At 39.5% G+C, this 16,150-nt stretch overlaps 1 protein-coding gene across 2 annotated transcripts in view; it reads right to left on the bottom strand.

Annotated features, from left to right (window-relative positions):
* Positions 1 to 6,186: 6,186 nt before the first annotated feature.
* htr4 (5-hydroxytryptamine receptor 4) overlaps positions 6,187 to 16,150 on the bottom strand; it is a 197,369-nt gene continuing 187,405 nt past the window's right edge. For both annotated transcript variants that reach the window (XR_009064886.1, XM_057851113.1), the window contains one exon: positions 6,187 to 7,755. Coding sequence is in view for 1 of the 2 variants with exons in the window: in XM_057851113.1 (XP_057707096.1) it covers positions 7,677 to 7,755 (79 nt within the window). In the remaining variant the exon portion in view is untranslated. The remainder of the gene's footprint in view (positions 7,756 to 16,150) is intronic.

Here is a 16,150-nt window from a genome sequence, read left to right as displayed (position 1 = left end):
ACTGTATTTGTTAATTATAACAATAAATCAACAAGATGGCATTAACATCAACATTCTGTTAAAGCAATCCATGGATAGAAAGACTTGTAGTTCTTAAAAGATAAATGTAAGTACAAGTTATAGAAATTTTATATTAAAACCCCTCTTAATGTTTTCGTTTTAATAAAATTTGTAAAATTTTCAATCAAAAAATAAACTAGTAGCTCGCCATTTTTGATATCAATAATTACTCGATGCTTACGGTGCTTAAACCCATAAAATCAGTCGCACCAAAGCGCCAGCAGAGGGAGACAAAAAACACAAGTAACAAGGGGGCATGACACTGAGCTGTCATTTTATTCTGTTTGAGCGGGGCATATGCGTTAATTGCGTCAAATATTTTAACGTGATTAATTAAAAAAAATTTATTACCACCCGTTAATTTTGACAGCCCTAGCTTTGATTTCTATTAAATACATGACTTTATATTGCTAATACAGGCAACATAAATTTATTTCTACATTTTTTTTTCTTTAAATAAAAAAGGTCTACCGTGGCTCGTAAAAGGTTGAAAGACACAGACTTTTATCATAAAGCACCGTTATTAGGTCTGGTAATTGTATTTTTCTGCAGTACTGAAAATCCGACTGCAGTCTGTCAGAATCTGTCAAAACTTCACCAGGCATGAACTCTTCTCTCACCAATCACCTGCTTTTTATGCTCACTTTCTCTTACAAAGGTTGAATAGTGGAGAAATCCTGTATGCAGCCTCCGGCGAACCTTTCATTGCAGCGCTCCTTGACAGAAATGTCAGTTTCACGCAGTGCATTGGATTTACTGTTCGTCAACACGGGTGCTTTTTCGGAACACCTCAAAATGTCACAGCAGGAAAGCGAGGGGACAATGGCGTATGTATGCAGGCAGATCCATTTAACGGGAAAAGGTTTAAAGTGGATGAAGAAATAATGGCCGGCGTCCGTCACTTTCCCATCGATGTGAAAGCTGAAGACAGGCAATAATTTTAGCTGTCGTGGGGCTATTTCTGTTGGGAGGGCATGATTTTTTAAAGTGGCGTTAAATAGTGAGATATGTATACCAAAGTGTGTTTGTGGGCAATTGCTATCTAGGGGTTGTCAATCTCAAAATGCAGCACAAGTGAGCATGTTTACGATAAAAATATGTTTTCACACAGTATATTGTGAGAAGGAATTCAGATTTGGAATCATGCTTTTGATTCGGGGCTAGGATTTAAGACAAGGGTTAGAGTAGGGGCTGGGGCGCTGCCAGGGTTTTTGGGCCCCTTGAAAAGATATCACACACCACAATTGTTCTCTTGTACTAAAATATGTTGTTAGAAACACATAAAATGTTAAATCAATGGCAATATTTTATAATACAGTGCCTTGCAAAAGTATTCGGCCCCCTTGAACCTTGCAACCTTTTGCCACATTTCAGGCTTCAAACATAAAGATATAAAATTTTAATTTTTTGTCAAGAATCAACAAGTGGGACACAATCATGAAGTGGAACAAAATTTATTGGATAATTTAAACTTTTTTTAACAAATAAAAAACTGAAAAGTGGGGCGTGCAATATTATTCGGCCCCCTTGCGTTAATACTTTGTAGCGCCGCCTTTTGCTCCAATTACAGCTGCTACAGTCGCTTGGGGTATGTTTCTATCAGTTTTGCACATCGAGAGACTGACATTCTAGCCCATTCTTCCTTGCAAAACAGCTCGAGCTCAGTGAGGTTGGATAGAGAGTGTTTGTGAACCCCAGTCTTCAGCTCTTTCCACAGATTCTCCATTGGATTCAGGTCTGGACTTTGACTTGGCTATTCTAACAACTGGATACGTTTATTTTTGAACCATTCCATTGTAGATTTGGCTTTATGTTTTGGATCATTGTCCTGTTGGAAGATAAATCTCCGTCCCAGTCTCAGGTCTTGTGCAGATACCAACAGGTTTTCTTCCAGAATGTTCCTGTATTTGGCTGCATCCATCTTCCCGTCAATTTTAACCATCTTCCCTGTCCCTGCTGAAGAAAAGCAGGCCCAAACCATGATGCTGCCACCACCATGTTTGACAGTGGGGATGGTGTGTTCAGGGTGATGAGCTGTGTTGCTTTTACGCCAAACATATCGTTTTGCATTGTGGCCAAAAAGTTCAATTTTGGTTTCATCTGACCAGAGCAACTTCTTCCACATGTTTGGTGTGTCTCCCAGGTGGCTTGTGGCAAACTTTAAACGAGACTTTTTATGGATATCTTTGAGAAATGGCTTTCTTCTTGCCACTCTTCCATAAAGGCCAGATTTGTGCAGTGTACGACTGATTGTTGTCCTATGGACAGACTCTCCCACCTCAGCTGTAGATCTCTGCAGTTCTTCCAGAGTCATCATGGGCCTCTTGGCTGCATCTCTGATCAGTTTTCTCCTTGTTTGAGAAGAAAGTTTGGAAGGACGGCCGGGTCTTGGTAGATTTGCAGTGGTCTGATGCTCCTTTCATTTCAATATGATGGCTTGCACAGTGCTCATTGAGATGTTTAAAGCTTGGGAAATCTTTTTGTATCCAAATCCGGTTTTAAACTTCTCCACAACAGTATCTCGGACCTGACTGGTGTGTTCCTTGGTTTTCATAATGCTCTCTGCACTTTAAACAGAACCCTGAGACTATCACAGAGCAGGTGCATTTATACGGAAACTTGATTACACACAGGTGGATTCTATTTATCATCATCGGTCATTTAGGACAACATTGGATCATTCAGAGATCCTCACTGAACTTCTGGAGTGAGTTTGCTGCACTGAAAGTAAAGGGGCCGAATAATATTGCACGCCCCACTTTTCAGTTTTTTATTTGTTAAAAAAGTTTAAATTATCCAATAAATGTTGTTCCACTTCACGATTGTGTCCCACTTGTTGTTGATTCTTGACAAAAAAAATTTCATATCTTTATGTTTGAAGCCTGAAATGTGGCGAAAGGTTGCAAGATTCAAGGGGGCCGAATACTTTTGCAAGGCACTGTATTAAATGCATCTTACCAGATATAAAATGACTACTACATAATCTGTAGTGATCGTTTGGTGCCCAGTTTTCTCGTCGAATTTGCAGCAGTCCATCTCGCTCTCCTCTCTGGGTCTCTCGGAATACGGTAGAACTTCAAGTGTCTCCGTCCATCTTCTCTGTTATTGCAACCAACCGCCACACACGCCTTCACCATTTTGATTATTAATGTTAATGAGCAGAAAAACACGCCATAATAGGAGGAATTTACGTAGCGGTGATGCTTAAACCCGACGAGCTGACGGACAATATGGCGCGGAGGCGTGGTTGTGACGTCATGTGAGTAGGGTCTATAGGCTACAGCACCGAAGCGAAGTCCCTTGTTAACAAATGTTTAGGGTTTGTATCAAGGTTTTGAACATAGAGATAAGGTTTCATTTTAGAGTTTCATGAAACTCAGGTTCAAGCCTGAGTTAGGAATTCAAATGAGTTTAAGGCTTAGTTTACATAATGAACACATAGAATTGAGTGTCAATAAAATTTCTTTTTATTTACATATTTTACAAGCTTCTCACTCACTGACTCACTCACTCATTCACTCAATGTTCTCAACAGGAAAAAATTTCAAGGCAAAAAAATCAATGGAAATGATATCTGTAGCATTATTCTGATATTGTGTGTCAAAAAGTGCTCATGCTTTACTCATAGAGGAGCTCACAGTTTGAACGAGAAAAAAAAAGATTTAAATCTTTCTCCAAATAATCCATCAGAATTGAACAGCGGTAATTTAGCAGTAAAAGAAAATGTTATATTTTTTCAAAAATGTGGCATATGTACATTATCGGCCGAAACCACTCAGCTCAGAATTTGAAACAAAATGGCAGGCTGCTATGTATTTTCCATCATGGCTTCTTTTCTGTACCTATTCATGATAAACATACCGACTAGACTTTATGCGGCAACAAGAAAAAACATAAAAACAGAAATCATTAACGTTGTAATTGTAAACATGTTCGTGTCTGGTTTTGTACCTTTCCCATCCTGAGGCTGATGGATCATATGACACGTAGAGGAAAGCATGGGAGCAGCATGGAATGATGGGAAAAATGCCACACACGCATGCACGCACACGGGTTATGACGGTCTTGAAACAACAACAGAAAATACAGGAAACACACGCGCTTTGCTCTAAGAAATGCACACACACACATACAAAGTGTGTCAGAAAAGTTCCAGACATGTCATCATTAAAATACATAAAACATAATTTATAATAATCTTAATATGGTGATAATTTAGAGTTGTTGATAAAAGCGTTTTAAAATAATACCGGAAAATATCAACATGAGTTTTTTGTTATCGGTTTTGGGCCAATATGCATATCATTGTTCTGTCATGTCCACCTATTGCCTGTCTCTGTCCCATGTGTTTTGTCACCCCCTGCAGGCGCTTAGGTGTAATTAGTTTTTATATGTTTCAGCTAGGGCTGTCATAATTATCGCGTTAACGGGCGTTAATGAATTTTTTAAATTAATCACGTTAAAATATTTGACACAATTAACGCACATGCCTCGCTCAAACAGATAAAAATGACAGCAATGTAATGCCCGCTAGTTATTTGTTTTTTGGTGTTTGGCGCCCTCTGCTGGCGCTTGGCTCCAAATGATTTTATGGGTTTAAACACAATGAGTGAGCATGGTGTAATTATTGACATCAACAATGGAGAGCTACTAGTTTATTTTTTGATTGAAAATTTTACAAATTTTAGTAAAAGGAAAACATTAAGAGGGGTTTTAATTAGGGCTGTCAAACGATTAAAATTTTTAATCTTGTTAATCACAGCTTAAAAATGAATTAATCGTAATTAATCGCAATTCAAACCATCTGTAAAATATGCCATATTTTTCTGTAAATTATTGTTGGAATGGAAAGATAAGACACAAGATGGATATATACATTCAACATATGGTACATAAGGACTGTATTTGTTTATTATAACAATAAATCAACAAGATGGCATTAACATTATTAACATTCTGTTAAAGCGATCCATGTATAGAAAGACTTGTAGTTCTTAAAAGAAAAATCTTAGTACAAGTTATAGAAATGTTATATTAAAACCCCTCTTAATGTTTTCGTTTTAATAAAATTTGTAAAATTTTCAACCAAAAAATAAACTAGTAGCCCGCCGTTGTTGATGTCAATAATTACTTACACAATGCTCATGGGTGCTGAAGCCTATAAAATCAGTCGCACCCAAGCGCCAGCAGAGGGCGGCAAAACTCCATAAAACACAACAAGTGAACTTTTGACTGTACCGTCATTTAAATCTGTCTGAGCGGCGCATCTGCGTTAATTGCGTCAAATATTTTAACGTGATTAATTTTTAAAAATGATTGATGCCCGTTAACGCGATAATTTTGACAGCCCTAGTTTTAATATAAAATGTCTATAACTTGTTGTCCCTTGAAAAAAAAAATCTAATGAGTGGTGTACTCACTTTTGTGATACACTGTATGAATGGGTTTATATTAGGGCTGTCAAAATTATCGCGTTAACGGGTGGTAATTAATTTGTTTAATTAATCACGTTAAAATATTAGACACAATTTATGCACATGCCCCGCTCAAACAGATTCAAATGACAGCACAGTGAAATGTCATCTTGTTAATTGTGTTTTTTGGAGTTTTGTCGCCCTCTGCTGGCGCTTGGGTGCGACTGATTTTATAGGCTTCAGCACCCATGAGAATTGTGTAAGTATTGATATCAACAATGGCGGGCTACTAGTTTATTTTTTTGATTGAAAATTTTACAAATTTTATTAAAACGAAAACATTAAGAGGGGTTTTAATATAAAATTTCTATAAGTTGTACTAACATTTATCTTTTAAGAACTACAAGTCTTTCTATCCATGAATCACTTTAAGAGAATGTTAATAATGGTAAGGCCATCTTGTTGTGATTTATTGTTATAATAAAGAAATACAGTACTTATGTACCGTATGTTGAATGTATATATCTGTCTTATCTTTCCATTCCAACAATTTACAGAAAAATATGGCATATTTTATAGATGGTTTGAATTACGATTAATTACGATTAATTAATTTTTAAGCTGTAATTAACTCGATTAAAAAATGTAATCGTTTGACAGCCCTAATTAAAACCCCTCTTAATGTTTTCCTTTTACTAAAATTTGTAAAATTGTCATCGTTTGACAGCCCTAGTTTCAGCATTTTCTGCTTACGTAATCATGTCGCCGCGAACTCATTACGAAGAGAGAGTTAAATGGACGAGCTAATGTCTGCAGCAAATGTACCATAGCAGTTCTTGCCCTCTCACCATGTTGTTTGTGCCGTATATGAGCATCACTGTGAAGTCCTTGGCTGCCATTGACGGCGATAGATGACTAGGGAGATCAAACTGAATTGGACGTCTATTGCCGTCTGATGGGGGAAAATATTCCATCATGCTTTTGTGATGTATGATTGCTTCTGTGACATAGATTGTAACAAATTCTATTGTTTTTCACCTTGTTCCCATAGTTAGGAGACGCGCTTGAGAATCTCATGAGATAACTTGTTTTGCACCATAGTATTGTTTTACTACACGCCTGGGTCCTATAGAGATAACTTCTTTTGCACCCATAATATTTACCATTTGTTGCATCTGTTGCAGCACAGCTCATTTGTCCCATGTGAAAAGCCATTTTTCAAGGGGGCTGAACCAAAAGTAACTTTGATGTTTGTCATTGGTCAGGGCCGCACCGCTCGGGGACAGAGGTTGGTCTCTCCAGCTCCGCGGGGCGCGCCCCTACAAAAACCGAACATTTCCAGGCGACCCGTGATGTCCGCCAGCGGGTCACGTACGGATCGCCTGGCTTTGTCCCTTTGCCGCTTTACTGGAGAGTTGTTGGCTTCCCACTCGTTTGTCACGGTAAGCGATTTTCATTTCCAAGGGACAACTAGTTGTGCTGTAACGTAACGTGGGGATTCTGAGATTGACAAACTCAAATCTAGCATCACGTTCCCATTTGTTTGCTTGTTTTTGATATCTGTGTGCATGCTCTTGTGGGATTGTAATCAATAAATCTCCTTTATTCTGCATTTTCTAATCAATAAACATCATCTATTGAGCAAAAGTGTGCCTGTTACTGATTCAACGCGAACCTGGAAATTTCGGAAAACACCGTCAATGGCAGCGAAACATGATCACTCAATGCCAGCCATCCCAGTTGAAACAGATTGGGTGTCAATAACTGCCAATACAAGCAAATGAGTTATTCTCATGCGATTAATTACAATTAAAATGAGTTACATTAGCCCAGTCCTAGTAATAAAATTAATCCTTTGTGACACCAAAACTGGATTTTTTTCTGACACACCTCACACACATGAACGCACACCATCAGTCACCCCCCTGGAAATGGTTGGTTCACACACCTGCACTTGCGCCCAAACACGCAAGAGGTGACGTAAATGCTGTATTCAATTAAATATCATATTGAAACGAAGACAGCTTTGGAAACTTCACACCCGCAAGGTCCCTCAAATGGTGCTACTTGGTCCGCACCGCAGTCACATTGGAGCAGGAACCAGAACTGCAAACATGACCTGTTTGGCTAGGCAGCCATTATGACCGTCCTTCTCTTCCGGTCGCCGCTATGCAGTTCTTCTGCGGGCTCCGTGGAGGTGTGTCATAAGCAGGACTCTGCGTGTCCTTGCAGGGGTTTCTTTTCCTGTGTGGTGTGGTTCCCATTGTGAAGCACCGAGTACCTGACAAGCACCACATAAAAGAATACGCAATATGAAACATAAATTTTCATTCAAATCCACTCAATTATTGTACATCATTTCGTTTGCACAGGTCCCAAATCAAAGTCCTTTGTTCACAAAAATGTGAAAACTAAGGGGTGTGGCAATAGTTCGTGTTGTGTTCGTGTTTTATGGACACTGAAACGTCTGGGCGTATTTTGACGGAATTTGATACAGTTGTTTTTTTTTTGTTGGCGATGACGATAATGAAAATATTTCATCAATGAACAATTTTTTTCATGATGAGGAGGAGCTAAAAACATGTCCTGGGAGCATGGGCCCCGTATAGGGGTGAAAAGTGATGTTGATTCTAAGGGCCCATTACCTAGAACATTAGGTAATTGTCAAGTTCAAAAATAGACCCTTAGGTAGACATTTGTAAAATTACCCAAAAATAAGGAGAGAAGACACTCAGTTTTCTTGGCCAAGGAGAGCAAGGAGGGACTAGACAGTGAAATGCTAGATTACGCTGTATAGTCACCAAAATTGATCTAAAACTAAACTCCTTGCTCTTTCTTTTATTAGGGGCTTGTGCTAACACAGAAAGGTGCCGCCCTAAAGGGAGGAGGAAAGCAAGCTGGAGACACCCATGTGATTTTGGCTGGCTATGTGTGAGCATGTTGGTGGAACTAACTAAATACACGTGTGTAAGCAAAGGCACTTAGGTAAAGTGGTCAGAATGGCCCAGACACTTCAGTTATGCAATGCTGCGGCCATGGAAGATGTCCTCGAATGGAAGATGTCCTCGAAAGTCTAGACGAAAGTCTAGACGTAAGATGCTGAAGATGTCCTAGAAGGTCTAGTTACGCAATGTTGCGGCCATGAAGCAAGGCAGTTGTCACCCCGACCCTCTTTAACACTTTGTAACACTTAAACATTATACTACAGCCTAGTATAGCAAGCAATAATCATTTACTGGTAAGATCAAATAAGAAAAAATATGGCAATACGTATTATGTATGTATTAGGTATATATGAGCACAAGCAAATATTCAATCAATCAAGCAAATATTCAATCAACCCTCGATAATTAACTGTTTATTAACCGTTTGCTAATTTAAATATTAATCATTCAAGAGGAATAAAATGAAGGGTTTCTTTTGTTTTGTTTTTGGCAAAAAGTAAACACCCAAAGAGCCATAAGAGCCAGCCACCCCTCCCCCCAACCCCTGTATTTTCATTAAATGGTTTGGTCTGCCCTTTCTTCGATCAGACCGGGAGCAGCGGTGCGCATTTACACCAGACAATGACTGTGCGCGGCACTGCAGAAATGTTTTCAAAACAAAAATCTGGTTATCAAATTTATGTGCATACCTAAGAATTTTTGTATAAATGTGCTAAGAACAATCTTTACTGTTTGTAAAGTGAGGTGGGGCACACTGTTGATTGCTGCAGCTCTCTTAGCAGCTAAATTTACCACATGAGCAAAACATCCTATTTGTGGTCCGAGTCAATCTGTGTCACGTACTGAATTAACAGTATTTGGAGCTAACCCTTATCTATAGTCACTTGTATGGATTGATTTGGCCAGCTTAACTTCCATTCAGTCATGAAAACATTTTTGAAAAGATCAATTAACAATTTGCTGTGGATATACATTGATATACAGTTGTGGTCAAAAGTTTACATACACTTGTGAAGAACATAATTTCATGGCTCTCTTGAGTTTCCAGTTATTTCTACAACTCTGATTTTTCTCTGATAGAGTGATTGGAACAGATACTTCTTTGTCACAAAAACATTCATGAAGTTTGGTTCTTTTATGACTTTATTATGGGTTAACACAAAAAGTGATCAAATCTGCTGGGTCAAAAATATACATACATGGATCTGAAAAAGCGAATCATTGACTTGAACAAGTCAGGAAAGTCACTTGGAGCCATTTCAAAGCAGCTGCAGGTCCCAAGAGCAACAGTGCAAACAATTGTTTGTAAGTATAAAGTGCATGGCACTGTTTTTTCACTGCCACGATCAGGAAGAAAACGCAAGCTATCGCCTGCTGCTGAGAGAAAACTGGTCAGGAGGGTGAAGATTCAACCGAGAATCACCAAAAAGCAGATCTGCCAAGCATTAGAAGTTGCTGGAACACAGGTGTCATTAGCCACGTTTACATGCTGACTTTTATTCATACCGATTCAAATCATTCCGAATGGAAATTTCACATCAGCTGTTTACATGTCACTTCATCTATTCCGATCCAGCGTTTACATGTGACTGCCTTTATTCCGAAAGGACGTTTGACAACTGCCGTCTGACATGCGCAGATTAATCAAAACAAAGCGTCACGTTGCAAAACATGGGAGATCGATCGTCAGATCAGCTGCTGTTTTAACTTTTCGAGTGGAAACAAAACTTCAGAATGACACGCCGTTCATTTAAAAAGTTGTGTGGGTGCGCTGTGCTTGTGCTTGGAAGCCATGTTGCAAGTGACGTTACTTACGTCACCAAGTGACGTCACCACGTCAGTACGGAGCATGTGCAGAAAGAACGCAACCAGACACCATTCCGCTTCCCTGTTTACATGATATAATTTTACTTCTAATCGGTTTGGGAAAAGGAATATTCCACCCCTGTGAAACGGAATGAAATTCCATTCGGTTTGGGCCTGTTCATTCCGAATGAGGTGTTTATATGGAACACATTTATTCGGTTTGAACAAATATTCCGATTGTAATTGGAATATTTGGCTCCATGTAAACGTGGCAAGTGTCCACAGTCAAGCGTGTTTTGCATCTCCATGGACTGAGAGGCTGCCGTGCAAGAAGGAAGCTCTTGCTCCAAAAGCGGCACGTTAAGGCTCGACTGAAGTTTGCTGCTGATCACATGGACAAAGATAAGACCTTCTGGAGGAAAGTTCTGTGGTCAGACGAAACAAAAATCGAGCTGTTTGGCCACAATGCCCAGCAATATGTTTGGAGGAGAAAAGGTGAGGCCTTTAACCCCAAGTACACCATGCCTACCGTCAAGCACGGTGGTGGTAGTATTATGCTGTGGGGCTGTTTTGCTTCCAATGGAACTGGTGCTTTACAGAGAGTAAATGAGATAATGAAGATAACCTAACGTCATCAGCCCGCAGATTGGGTCTTGGGCACAGTTGGGTGTTCCAACAGGACAATGACCCCAAACACACATCAAAAGTGGTAATGGAATGGCTAAATCAGGCTAGAATTAAGGTTTTCGAATGGCCTTCCCAAAGTCCTGACTTAAACCCCATTGAGAACTTGTGGACAATGCTGAAGAAACAAGTCCATGTCAGAAAGCCATCAAATTTAACTGAACTTCACCAATTCTGTCAAGAGGAGTGGTCAAAGATTCAACCAGAAGCTTGTGGATGGCTACCAAAAGCGCCTAATTGAAGTGAAAATGGCCAAGGGACATGTTACCAAATATTAGCGCTGCTGTATGTATATTTTTGACCCAGCAGATTTGATCACTTATTTCTGTTCACCCATAATAAAGTCATAAAAGAACCAAACTTCATAAATGTTTTTTGTGACAAATAAGTATCTGTTCCAATCACTCTATCAGAGAAAAATCAGAGTTGTAGAAATAACTGGAAACTCAAGAGAGCCATGACATTATGTTCTTCACAAGTGTATGTAAACTTTTGACCACAACTGTACATAGTTATTTAGAAATACTACAACTAAGCACACCAAGCAACAGTGGTAAAAAGAAAAGCTCCTCACATGAAATTACTGGAAAAAAATATGCAAGATTAGTAAATACCACTCTTGGTTCAAAAACAAACTATCATTCAGGTTTCATACAATGGTGTAAATATTACATTTAATTTGAAACCAAATTAAATTAAACTGAACTAGAGCTCCACATCTATGTGCATGTGTTGTGGACCCTTCCGTTAGTTGCGAGTTTTTGTTTTGGTTGCTTTGCTTAAATTAAATGAAACAAGCTTGATACATCCAAATAATATTCTAATAGCTGATGACCAGTATTATCTACTCTTAATGTGTTTTCTTCAGTCAGAAATGTAATAGTTAAAAAAGATTAATCACGATAAAAAGTGCACTAATTAGGGGTGTAATATATAAAAAATCGACACCACTAATTGTAATGTTAGTTTATTATTCACTGTGTTTCCTCATTTGTAAGATTTGTTTTGTTTTTCAATTTTGCTAAACGCGCAAGTGCACTTTTTATCGTCGCTTTTTGGTTACGTAACAACTGGCCGAACGGACTTATGACGTACGTGAGTGTAAAGAGGTGTCCCAATTCATAGGGCTGACGTTTCAACGGTGGCGCCCCCAGGGGGTGGCCAGGGTTGGCCGCGGCCACCCCTATAAATTTGTTGGCCACCCCACTGGCCACCCCGCTTGCCAGTATACCGTTAGATTGTTGTAGCATCAGTTATGCATTTCATCCCAAATGAATGTATTTATTTTGTTTTGTTAAATGTAGGGCTGTCAAATTTATCACATTAAAGGCCGGAAATTAATTTTTTAAAAATTAATCACGTGAAAATATTTATCGCAATTAACGCAATCTCAGTACGACTCATTCACGCATTGCCGCAAACAGCCGACAATTGCGTCGTTTTACTTCTATACAGAGATAAGAGGCAGTGTCAAGTGAGTGGAGTAGATACAAGCATTCATTGTGGCCGTGCTTTTAATCGGCAAACGCTTTGTCATCTCTCCCACAGCAACTGTAAATATTGTGGGAAGCGACGTGTGGAAGAATGACAGACGTTGAACATTTTCTTAACACCCTGTAGTGTACCCACCAGAGAAGATATAGCATTTGCAGCCACCACACACAGTCATGGTTGCACCACTTCCCATCATGCATTTGGGCAGAACAGTTAAGTCGCTACAGTATCATTTACTGAAAGCTCAACAAATACACTAGATGGCAATATTTTGTCACAATATACAAACTCACATTTATCCTTTAAGAATTACAAGTCTTTCTATCCGTTGATCCCTTTCACAGAAAGAATGTTAATAATGTTAATGCCATCTTGTGGATTTATTGTTATAATAAACAAATACAGTACTTATGTACAGTATGTTGAATGTATATATCCATCTTGTGTTATCTTTCCATTCCAACAATAATTTACAGAAAAATATGGCACATTTTAGAGATGGTTTGAATTGCGATTAATTACGATTAATGAATTTTTAAGCTGTGTTTAACTCGATTAAAATTTTTAATCGTTTGACAGCCCTAGTTAAATGTACACCTTATGCCTAATATATACATAACACAATAAAACAGAATTGTTGTGGAACTCAAAATGTTGACTGGACAGTTACGGACTACGCACATTAAATCATTAGTAACATCAAATATTACACAATACACCAAAGTATATCAGTAGCCGTGTCCTTAAGTCTTTCTTATAGTTTTCCCCTGACCTTTTTACTGCAATAATATAATGTAAACCTGAAATTATGGCTTTTAGTTTTGGCCACCCCAAGATTTTAAGTGGCCCCATCTGGCCACCCCTATGAAAAATTTCTGGAGGCGCCACTGCGTTTGAAGCCCTACTCCTTATTGCTTTGTTTGAAGGGCCAAGGGGTGGGGGAAGAAAAATAGAAATGGGATGCGGCCGGTGGTGCATAAGTAATGGCCCCATTTACAAAACAAAGGCTAAGCTCGGCTTGGGGGTGGATACCAAGGTGTCCCAAAATGAGACACCTTTGGGGATGATCCCATGGTACTTCTAGTATTAACCCTGAGAGGAGTTCATTTAATTAAATAAAAACATTGAGAAGTTAAGCCTTAAATATAAACTATGCATTTTATTTTTACCCTGCATTTTTTTTTTACCCTGCCTCTTAAAAGAATCGGCATCGAGAATCGTTCGGAACCGGAATCGAAACGTGGAATCGGAATCAGAACCGGAATCGTTCAATTTCAAACGATGCCCAACCCTAGTTACACCCCTAGTGGGCAGGTAATATCACAGTGGATCAAAACATAACTAAATGATCCTTTTTCCTCCGCCGACACGCCATTACAAGGAAATGTCACAAATCTAAGCTTATTAGCAGCACCCACAAAAGCCCGAAAGCCAATCAACAACAGCGAAAAAATGATAAATGCGGCGAACACCTCGTTATTCCTACACTCACTGAACACACAAACGCACCACACGTTAGATTTAATGAGGAACGACAAAGGCTGAACTTTTACCATCTATTACTTGAATGTGTGTGTGTGTGGTGTTGAGCATATCCCAGTGGATTAAAGGTTCATTACTTCCGGATGAGTGACAGCCGTGGTGCACCATTACACAACTAATCACTTTCAGGAGAGATTCTGAGTGTGTGTGTGTGTGTTTGGCTGCCATGACGAGGTCCAATGAGGCATCTTAAGCCAGACTTGTTGGGTTGATGTGTAAGCAAACAAACTTAAAGCGTGTCGTCACGGCAACAAGTGAGCTCGCATTTACTGGAAGTTCTTTTGTTTATTGCGAGTGCAATAATAAACAACACTTATGTTGAAGGGTCACCATATAAGCTACATTGGACAGCCAATCAAATGCTGTTTTATACAGTGGGGCAAATAAGTATTTAGTCAACCACTAATTGTGCAAGTTCTCCCACTTGAAAATATTAGAGAGGCCTGTAATTGTCAACATGGGTAAACCGTAGGGGTGTAACGGTACACAAAAATCTCGGTTCGGTACGTACCTTGGTTTTGAGGTCACGGTTCGGTTCATTTTCAGTACAGTAAGAAAACAAAATGCAAGACATAAATGTGCTAGTTGTTTATTACACACCTTTGCTTTCAACAATAGGAACATTAGCCTATACAAAGCTAGAATTCTGCTCAAAAACTAGCGGGTATTTAAAGATAATTATTCAACAACAATTTGCCTTTCAGACACCGCGTATTGGTCAGCTTTCTTTCTGAAAGAAAGAAGAAAAAAGTCCTGTGCGAAAGAGAAGAGCAGAAAAACAGCCCCAAAGCATGATGTTTCCACCCCCATGCTTCACAGTGGGTATGGTGTTCTTCGGATGCAATTCAGTATTCTTTCTCCTCCAAACACGAGAACCTGTGTTTCGACCAAAAAGTTCTCTTTTGGTTTCATCTGACCATAACACATTCTCCCAGTCCTCTTCTGGATCATCGAAATGCTCTCTAGGAACTGCAGACGGGCCCGGATGTGTACTGGCTTCAGCAGGGGGACACGTCTGGCAGTGCAGGATTTGAGTCCCTGGTGGCGCATTGTGTTACTGATAGTAGCCTTTGTTACTGTGGTCCCAGCTCTCTGTAGGTCATTCACTAGGTCCCCCGTGTGGTTCTGGGATTTTTGCTCACCGTTCTTGTTATCATTTTGACGCCACGGGGTGAGATCTTGCATGGAGCCCCAGATCGAGGGAGATTATCAGTGGTCTTGTATGTCTTCCATTTTCTAATAATTGCTCCCACAGTTGATTTCTTTACACCAAGCGTTTTACCTATCGCAGATTCAGTCATCCCAGCCTGGTGCAGGTCTAAAATTTTGTCTCTGGTGTCCTTTGACAGCTCTTTGGTCTTGGCCATAGTGGAGTTTAGAGTGTGACTGACTGAGATTGTGGACAGGTGTCTTTTATACCGATAATGAGTTAAAACAGGTGCCATTAATACAGGTAACGAGTGACAGCCAGATATCTTGCTTGTTTGTAGGTGACCAAATACTTATTTTCCACTCTAATTTGGAAATAAATTCTCTAAAAATCAAACAATGTGATTTTCTGTGTTTTTTCCCCATTATGTCTCTCATGGTTGAGGTTTAACCATGTTGACAATTACAGGCCTCTTTAATATTTTCAAGTGGGAGTATTTGCACAATTAGTGGTTGACTAAATACTTATTTGCCCCACTGTATGTCCTCAGACCTGCTTCAACTGGAAATTTCAACCCTTATAATGTTCGACTTAGAGTTACACCCGCGCATGATACACGTGCCTCCCAAAATTAATGTCGCTACAGTACGTAAACTCTCTGGGACTGAATTTTCGAAGGACGAGACCAGCCAGCCGGCTAGATTAGAAGAAATGCTCCTATTTTGACATTGGCCATCTTTAATAACGAGACAGGATGTGATGATGAACACGGACTTTCATCTTCAGCACCCGAGACGAAGCAAACGGAGCAGAAAGCGGAGCTGCTTTACTTCAAATCGCCGTGCGGCCAAGTTTCAGCGTTGCCCACGGCAACAAGCGATTCCCAGGGAAAAAATATTTTTATCATTAAAAGGGACGCCTGGTGCCTTTTACCCTTTCTAAAGGAGTCAGCGGGAGCACACTTACACGCGCGTGTGGGTAGACTCCCACAGCAACCTCTAGCTTGCTGTATCATTAATCAGTAAAGCATGGCAGTGGTCCTGGATTGACATGGG

This window comes from Corythoichthys intestinalis, chromosome 11 (assembly GCF_030265065.1).
Source record: "Corythoichthys intestinalis isolate RoL2023-P3 chromosome 11, ASM3026506v1, whole genome shotgun sequence".
Classification (NCBI taxonomy): Eukaryota; Metazoa; Chordata; class Actinopteri; order Syngnathiformes; family Syngnathidae; genus Corythoichthys; species Corythoichthys intestinalis.
The sequence above is the reverse complement of the archived record's forward strand: the minus strand, read 5'-3'. Positions and strand labels throughout refer to the sequence as shown.